The sequence below is a fragment of the Lagopus leucura genome, unplaced genomic scaffold (genome assembly GCF_019238085.1).
Source record: "Lagopus leucura isolate 7727_CA_CO unplaced genomic scaffold, USGS_WTPT01 Super-Scaffold_100008, whole genome shotgun sequence".
NCBI lineage: Eukaryota > Metazoa > Chordata > Aves > Galliformes > Phasianidae > Lagopus > Lagopus leucura.
This window is the reverse complement of record NW_024962265.1, coordinates 263,024-271,987: the sequence shown is the minus strand read 5'-3', so window position 1 is coordinate 271,987 and position 8,964 is coordinate 263,024. Positions and strand designations below refer to the sequence as shown.

Here is an 8,964-nt window from a genome sequence, read left to right as displayed (position 1 = left end):
GAGGCTGAGAGCAGAGGAGAGGAGAGGTTCTGGGTGGGGAATAATTAGGATTTGGGGGTGTGCTTGGAGTGTGGGGGTGTGATGTAGGGCTGGGGGGGGGGGGGAGGGTTATGGGGTGGGGAGGGTTGAAGTTGGGCTTGTGAGCCCTTTTGGTGCTTTGGTGCCCTTTTGCGAGCCTGGCTTGCCGACAGTCAGAGGGCGTTGCGGGGCTGTTCTCTGCTCTTTGTGCTCTTAGAGCCGTCCCCGTGTCCCCATCCTTTCCCCTTTCCTGCGTTGATTCCTCCCCTCTCATCCCACAGTACTTAACCAGGCGCATCCCTCAGAACCCCCGGTACCAACACATCAAAACCTGCCTCGATACCGGTGAGTGGCACCGTCAGCAGGCCTGAAAACTGCCCAGCAGAGGGGAGGGGAATAACAGGAATAGTTATGCTGAGCACCTCAGCTGCTTTACCCCAATCCTGTGCAGCAGGGTCAGATCTCACGTCGTAATTTGGATCCTTGTGATAGTTGCCTTGTTATTCATCAGTCAGGTTCTGATCTATGTACTCTCACAGAAGTTACCGAGCTTGGAGTCGCTATGTGTTGGCCTTTCTTCTATAAATTTATATATGACAAAAGTATAATTCACAGTCATTATTTGCTCAGAAGGGTCCCTTTTGAGCTTTTTGTACAGTTAAAGTGATTGGATTTTACCTGTTCACAGTGGTACCCCAAGGCAGTTTTGGGAAAAGGACAGCGTAACCACAGCTGCAGGTGATGGCCTCCTGAAGGCCATGGTGTTGTCCTCTGAAATCTCAACAGAACTGCTTTCTAGCAGAGAGGGATTGGTGTGGAGGTTGTATTTGGTGCCCCACGCTGAAAATCCCATGAAATAAAGCAGTTAAATGCATTCTGCAGAGGGATTTCCTTAGCACTGTGAGTGCACACCGAAGGTCTGAGCTCTTTTAGTTGTGACTATTGCCTGTGAGCTCCTGCATCCCCTACAGGGGCTTTTTACACCCTGCCTGTAGGTGCAGCAAAGCTTCAGCATGGCCATCCCTTCCTTCTGAAAGTTATTTAAGCCGTGATGAAAAGCACTGATTTGTAACAAGCGGTTTGGTTGCTGTTGTTGCAGGATGCAGTCTGACAAAATACATTGAGAAGCTGGAGGAAATCAAAAGAAGTGAGTACCTGGAGTGGGGCAGGATGTAACTGTGTGGGTTAGTTCCAAACCGAAGGAGCTCTGAGCAGCAGTGCTGAGCCCTCTTCTTGCTCAGAGATCTCCTCTCTGGCAGTGCCCACGGGAAGAAACTCCATAAACACACAGCAGCAGCATGAAGAAATACCCCAGTTCTCCTACTTTGCTTCTCTCATGAGCACCTTCCGCTTTTTCATGCCTCTTGACTGCTATTTTGGGGCTATAATTGGTGATTTAGGTTGGACCTAACAGCACTGAGGCTTTGGGCTGTTGGAAGCACAGCTGATCCCATCCTTTGCTCTGTGCTCCCACCGAAAAGGAGCTTGTTGAAATTCATGCTGATAAAGCTGAGCTTTTCCTGCTTTCTTTCCAGCCATTGTCAGCACTGTTTTCACGCAGAGCCAGCAAAGCTATTAAACCCCTGAGCCCCCACAATTAAAGAGGATTAATTAGGATTTTCAATCTTCGGTCTTCGTTCTTGGTGCAGCACAGTGAGGTGGCAGTGCTCAGTGTGTGAGGGAGGTCACTAACGTGGCACGTAAACGTGGTTGTGTTTGGCTTCATGCAAAAAGCCCCTTTGTTGCTGTTTGTTTGCAACGCACCGCAGATCTTCTGGGAAAACCAAGAGAGAAACACCCTTATTTTCCAAAATCCTGTGTGGACAGACTAAGATTTCAGTCCCAAACACTGCGCTGCCATCGCTTTTATCAGCTCTGAGAATCTTGTTGTGTCAGTGTTGCTGGTTTTCAATCTCTCCTGTGAATCTGATTTCTCCTCGGGTAGAAATCCTTTTGTTTCTGGTCCTGGGCTCCAGCAGGAACTTTCCCATTGTGTTTACCCTGAATGGGCACCTTGTGTTCCCAGGCAGTTCAGAAACACCTCTCCCTTGATTTCTCATGGATAGATGACACCGTTTGGGTCTGACTCTGAATGCGTAGCACAGCGAGCTCTCTGTCTCTGTGTAATGTGAGAGAGTGGGGCTTTATACCCCGGGCCTGCAGTGGAATCAAAAATAAGATAGCTGGGAGCGTGATCATTATCCTTTGGAGCAGCGACTTGAGGAGAGACGCCACGTCTCTTCCCTTCTCTGTGCTCCAGCACTGGAGGAACTTTTCCACACCCCACAGAGCGTTTGCATCCCGAAGCACAATGTCAGAAAATCCAAACGGAGCTCCCAGGGCAGAACCAGGTACGTAGCATTGCTTTTGTGGGCAGGAGCAGCTCTTCTTCTGTGCTCTTTGGTGATGGCTGAGGTCCTTCTTCAGGCGTTCAGCTGTTTGTTCCAGGTCTGGCTTTGTGCTGGCGACTGTTGGGTGCTAAAGAGCTGGGCTATCAAAGCTTATTCTGGGGTAAAGATTCCTTAACTGAGACTGGCAGAAAGCCTCCAGTTTTGCACAGTGGTTGCAGTTAAAGCACTGCTGTCACATACATGTGTGACCCCGTAAGCTTTGCTGCTTTTAGTTCTCCTAAGCCAAAATCACTTCTTGTTCTTCTCATGACCTGTGTTTTGTGCTGGGCAGGTGCTGCCTGAGAGAGAATCACTGCTGTTGTCTCATAGTTACAGAGCTGATGCTTGAAACTGAAGAATCCTCCAGGAGCTCTGAGCATCTCTTTCAGCTCTTTGACTTTCTGAAACCTGTTGGTTTCTGTTTGCTGGCAATGAATCAGCCTGCTGCTGCAGGAATGGGATGGGAATCTCAGAGTGCTCCCATAAGGGGAGCGTGGCAGTTGTTCCTCATACAGCAGTTACAGGGATGAGGATTGGAGCCCTCCTCCCCCATCTCCCTGCTGCTTATCGAGGGAAGTTCAGCAGATGGTGGGATTTAGAGCTGCTTAGCTGGATTGGATGAAGGCTCTGTGCTGCATTATTAGCTCCTCTTAGTCAGAGAGAAGCCACCCAGGTGTATCCCCAGCAGTTATTGAAGATATTGAAGAAAAATGCAAAGGATTTTACTTGTTTCCAAATGGGAATCTGTGATGTGAAGGATAGAGCCTCACAAGCAAGGAGGAAGGGAAAGGAGGAGCACTCAAAGCGCTCAGGCTTCCATCCCTGTCACCTCTGAGCTCCATCATCTCCGCTCTGCTTGCTTGCCAGTTGTTCCAATGGGGTTTTTCTCATCCTCTAAGCTTTGTCTTCAGGCTTAGGATTTAATTAGTCCCATCTCTCTGTGGCAATTATGTCTGCTTTGAGCTGGCATCTGCAGCAGTCTCTTCCGTTCCCTGCCTCACACCCCTCGTGTTGGTTGCTCACTTTGTGTTAAATTCCAGTTCCTGTGATTTATTGAGAAAACCTGGAGCGTCTCAAACAGTCAGATTGAAGCAGGCATTTAATGTTAGAGCTCTGTCTCCAAAAAAGCTTAGAGCGTGGTGTAGCTCAGCCTCGTTCTGCAGGGATCTGCAAAGTAACTGAGGCCGTGCCTTGCCCTGCTATGTGCAAGAGCTGGGAATGGGTTTGAGATGTGTTGAACCTCTTCTGTTCTGTTTTTGAAGATTACAGGTACAGAAAGGACGAGCTGTTCAAAAGGCTGAAAGTGACAACTTTTGCCCAATTGGTAAGTGTGGATCTTCTCTGTCCTGCTCATTGTCCTTGCTTTACCCACAGCCTTCCCTGTGGTTATGTAGCCTCAAACAATGGGTAATTCTTTTCTCATGGGGCTCTTCTACAGCTTCTTTCCCTGCTTTGTCCTGAAGCAGTGTGTTCTTCCTTTTTGGTACGATTTTTGTTTAATAAATGGCTCCAGCACTGCGAATCTCTCTCAAATATACATCTGTATTTGATCCCTAAGCCCAGTGGAAATTATGCTGGGTTAAAGATACGTTGGCTTGAGGATTATTTTTCCTTAAGGTGATCCCTGCTGTCTTTCACTGATAGCTGTGTATGTGTATCAAGGCTTTGTGGCTTGCTTTTGTTCCCTGCAGGTCGTTCAGGTTGCTTCTCTGTCTGATGAAACCTTAGAAGTGACGAATGAGGAGATCCACAGACTGGAAGGTAACAATATTTATTGTGAGCACAAAGAAATGGAGCTGTAGATCGCTGTCATACCTTGAACTGCGCCCTAGCAGGCATAGCAAGCCCTTAACCAGGGGAAAATAGCCCCTCCTGCAGCCATTCTGCTCTGGGATGCATAACTCCTAAAGCAGAAATGCTCTCAAGAAGGAAAGTCATCACACTGAGAAGTTTTGGTGCAGTAACTCTATATCACAAACAGCAAGAGTGAGATGAGCTGTCACATTTCTGCTCAATTCCTGAGAAGGAGATCTTCAGCTTTCAGAAATCACGTGGCTCTTTCTCCTTTTTGATGTGGGGCTCTCAGTAAATCGTCCTTGTAAGAGAATGAGGATGTGGCTGTTGCTGAGATGCGCTTTCTTTCATCAAATAGAGCCTGGGATCAAAACCTGCTCATCCATTTCCTGCAACACTTTAATCTTTCTGCCCCGCTCTCTCCCCAGATGGCAATTCTGCTGCTTCAGATGCCGAGCTCACAGCGGGGACAAATGGCCAAGGGAGCCCCAATGGGACACCCCCCAGCCCTGTCCTGTTCATAAACAGCACCGGAGGTGGAGAATCGTATCGGTCCACGCTGCAGAGGTGCCTGATAACAACACAAAACCCCCTTTTTCTCGTGGCAGAAAACTGTTTTCTTAGCAGCTGTTAAAACATAAATGAGCTGTCGGGAAAACTGGGAGGGGGGGAAAAAGCAGCTTCTCGTGGTTGAGAATTGTTCAGAGGGAGCACTGACAGCATAACGTCTGCTTTCCTCTTGCAGTCTGATCAGTGGTGTCGGTGAGTTGGACATAGAAAAGGACACTCCTAAGAAAGCAGACACCCAGGCAAAGGATACTCCTTATCCTGACTGCCCCTTCCTGCTGTTGGATGTACGAGAACGCGATGCTTACGACCAGTGTCACATAATTGGAGGTGAGGAGCCTGGAATCCCAGCCTGCTGTCAGCTGAAGGCTTGCGTGTTGTTCTGGGGGGCTTTGCTTGGATGCTCTCTGCACTCATCCACACATCCATCCTCCCTGGCAAGGGATGAGGGAATGGGGCTGATATTAATCCCTTATTCACCGAGTTTCCAATCTGGTTTTCGTATCTATTACTCTTACAGCCCTGTGTCAGCTGTGTTGCAGGTTGTGATGTTGGTGTTCAGCCACCGTCTGATTTCTTTTTTTTCTTTCCTTCCTCTGCAGCTTATTCTTATCCTATTACAATGCTGTCTAGAGCCATGAATCCATATACAAACAGTATTCTGGAATATGTATCCTTTATATATGTAGTGTGGAATCAACAGCAGTGAGAAAAACCAACTGATAACACGTTGGCAAAGGGCTTCTAAAACCAATTCCAAAAGCAATTCTTCTGACCAGGACAATGTTTAGCCACCAAAATCCTGGGATTCCAAGGATGGCAGGAGGGAAACTCCTCTCTGCAGGCTTTGATTACTTGGTGGGGCTCTGCTGCAGCCTTCAGATGCTGAGTTCTAGTTCCTTAAAGCAGAAACCTCTTGGTTTCAGTGGGAGCTGTGTGAATCTGGTGTTTCCTGGGATTGGACTTGCCTTCAAGCAGCCACAGTTGTATCCCTTGGGCAGCTGTCTCGCTGTTGCTCGATCACTGGGCTTCAAATCCAATCCTTTGGCTTCCTCCCAGCACCTTGATGAGGATTGTCTTTTCTCAGGAGGACAAAAAGAGGATTATTAGCTGGGATTAGGCTGATCATTTCCCAAGTTGTTAATGTGGGAGGGCCGCAGGGGAGAGGGGAGGTTGTAAACAAATTGTTTCTGACTGGTAGTTGCTAACCAGTCTTTGGATCAGTGGTGAGATATATGCTCACAGAGGGGATCAGGCTGTGCCCTTCCAGTGCCTGGCAAGCTTCAGCTGCTGAGAAATCAGATTTAGAAACACTGAGTGGAAGGCTTTCCTACCCAATAGTTGGAAATCACACAGGGAGTTTATCTCCAGCTTCATTCTGAAACGTATTAGGTCTCAATCAACAGTTGGACAGGATCATCTTGGAGTTCTCTTCCAACCTTGGTCTATGATTCTATGCTTTTAAGTCCCCTCAAACTGACAAATACACCCTTAGCTCTTCCACCCATCAGAAAAATGCCCATGGAAAGATTATAATTTTGTACGACGACGACGAACGGCTCGCCAGCCAGGCTGCCACCACCATGTGTGAGAGGGGCTTTGAGAACTTGTTCATGTTGTCTGGAGGTCAGTGGGGACGGGCAGGACAGCGGGGGGAGCGGGCTCAGTATATCCCAAATGGGCTCCATAGGACCCAAGTGGGCTCAGTGGGTTTTGGGTGAGCTGGAGGGTGGGAAAGGGATGGTTGGATTCTGTCCTGTGATGGCAAAATCGCTGCTCCCATGTTGGATGGTGCTCATTAACAACACGTGGGCTGTACGTCTCCAGGGCTGAAGGTGCTTGCACAGAAGGTCCCAGAAGGACTCGTCACTGGCTCGCTCCCCATCTCCTGCCAGGTGGCAGCTCCCCCAGGGTCTGCCCAAAGAAAGGCTGTTCCCAAAGTGCCACCTGCACGTGCTGAGAGCAAATGGAGGTACTCAGCAGAAGATCTGCAGAAGATTAAGTACTACCTCGAAGAGGAGCAGCTTCCTTCAGACACTGCCAGTAAGAATCCAAGACAGATGCCACGCAGCTTTCTCCTGCTTTGCTGTATTCTTGCAGCGAGATGGCTGGGAAAGGGGAGAGGTTTATTTTCAAACTGTGCTGTTCCCAAAGAACTGGAATCTTGTATGGCTGCATGATCCTGGTTCTGCTGGGGCAGGCGTGCACCGTGCTGCCCGCTGTGTTTGAATGCCTTTGGGTTTTCTTGGTGGTGAGCTGGTTTTGCAAGTTCTTAAGAACAAAAAAAGTCTGATTGAAACTGTCCAGGAATTACTGAAGAGTCTATAAGATTAGAGTTAGGACAGTGACAAGGGGCAGCAAACCATTGGTACATCATCGTTCTCCATCCCGCAGCTTCAACTTGTGTTTCCAATCCTTCTCCTTCAGGTCGCCTTAGCCGTGGCTCTTCAGGACGCGATTCCAAAGCAACGACAGCACGGAGCAGCCCCAGCCTCCCCAGCACGGCAGGATCCCGCGTGCTCAGCAGGAGCAGCTTCCAGAACAGGCCGTGGAAATAAGCAGCCGTCTCTCCTTCCACTGAATAAATGAGAGTCCAGGTTCTGGGAACGCTGAGCAGTGCAGCCCTGTTTGTCATTTTAGGAATCCGCTGTGGAAAGCGGTGGTGATGTATGAAATGGCAGCTTGGATAAGGCTGGGGAGATGGAAGGGTTGATGTGACGTCTTGTAGGAGCAGCGTCACGTTGGCAAAGTGACCTTCAGGACAGGGGAGGGGGGAAAACTGGTAGTGAAGCCCGTGACCAAGTAGCAATGGATCTGTAAGACCTGCAGCTCAGACTGAGGAATTGTGTCTGGAGCAAACGTTCCTCTGTGCCCGGCTCAAAGCTGCAGGCTCTGTGCTAACGGTGAAAGGAAACGGGTCAGAAAATTGTGAGCAGGAACCGTGGTGTTTTGTGGCAGGGATGGATGTTGAGCAAATTGCCAAAATGGTGGAGAGGATTCTGTCACTCTCTTGTGTTTATTTATTAAGTGTTTGTAATAAAGATGTTCTGGGAAATAACGACCGGCGTGGCGCAGAGGCATGATAGCTGTCTTTAATTATGGATGATTTATGAGATGGCTCTGTTTTTCTGGAGGTGAGTCAGAGGGATTGAAGTTTATTCCTATGTATACCCTTCCCAATGTGTTTTGGAGTGGGTTTGTTTGAGATGAGGGTGGCTGAAGGGGGAGATATCTTCTTCTCTCCTTTCATCAGAGTCCTGAAAATGATCCTAAAAGTGAATCTGGTAACTGAACAGGATGTGGAGATTTCATGAAAGCTTTCATCTCATCAGTGCTCGCACTGTGCCAATGCTGGCTGGAGTATCTGAGCTACTCTGAAATTCAGTCAGTGACGAAGCAGAGGCAGGGTGTGGAAATCACAACCAGCTTTACCTACGTTGTATCCCTGTGAAAGAAAGGAAGAGGTATAATGAGCAGCTTTTGTGCCTCTGGACTGCTCTGTTCAGCCACTCGTTGTAGTATCAAATACGGGAGGAGGAGCACCAAACTTAGCCCCGAGTCTTACATCAGAAATGCTCACTGCAGTGATGTTTCTGCAGCCAGCAACTGGAAAGCTCATCCTGATCACCTCCTGGCCTGCACCTCCAGAGGAAGCGTGTAAGGATGTGCTGAAGTGTGTAGTGCAAGGCCTGGTCACGTATTGACACACAAATAAAAAGTACAGCAGGGCTGTGTCTTATTTCTGTCCATTGGCATGAAGAGGGAAAGTGGGATATCCACCTTGGGTAGGACATGGAAATGAGCACTGGGATTTGATGGGGCTGACTCCCATGCGTCTTTCAATCTCCATGTCCTGAGCTGTCTGCCTCTTTCTGTTCTGTATGGTACCTCCACTTCCATGTCCCTGTGAAATAAAAGTATTGAACCAACTGCCATCTCCAGCTGGCTTCAGATGGTGGCTTGCCTGGTTTGGTTGGCTGGTTAGTACCATTTCTAGGGCAATAAGTGAAGCTGAGTGTGAACATGAGAGCATCAGGAGATTATTTATGTTCCTCCTGGTCCAGCAGTGTGGGGGTAGAGGAATTATTTCACCCTGACAAGCACGAGGAGGTGATGGTGTTACAGATGCATCCAGCTGAAAGCGATGAGAGTGAGGGTTGTGTGTGCTGCCTTAAATCAAGTCCTGATTTTGTTG

At 48.6% G+C, this 8,964-nt stretch overlaps 1 protein-coding gene across 1 annotated transcript in view; it reads left to right on the top strand.

Annotated features, from left to right (window-relative positions):
• The window catches only part of CEP41 (centrosomal protein 41), an 8,155-nt gene extending 327 nt beyond the window's left edge, over positions 1-7,828 (top strand). The window contains exons 2-11 of the mRNA XM_042872523.1: positions 300-363; positions 1,118-1,165; positions 3,671-3,732; positions 4,100-4,169; positions 4,631-4,769; positions 4,948-5,099; positions 5,372-5,439; positions 6,281-6,395; positions 6,597-6,812; positions 7,197-7,828. Of these exons, the coding sequence (XP_042728457.1) occupies positions 300-363; positions 1,118-1,165; positions 3,671-3,732; positions 4,100-4,169; positions 4,631-4,769; positions 4,948-5,099; positions 5,372-5,439; positions 6,281-6,395; positions 6,597-6,812; positions 7,197-7,327 (1,065 nt within the window). The 3' untranslated portion in view covers positions 7,328-7,828. The remainder of the gene's footprint in view (positions 1-299; positions 364-1,117; positions 1,166-3,670; positions 3,733-4,099; positions 4,170-4,630; positions 4,770-4,947; positions 5,100-5,371; positions 5,440-6,280; positions 6,396-6,596; positions 6,813-7,196) is intronic.
• Positions 7,829-8,964: the final 1,136 nt, after the last annotated feature.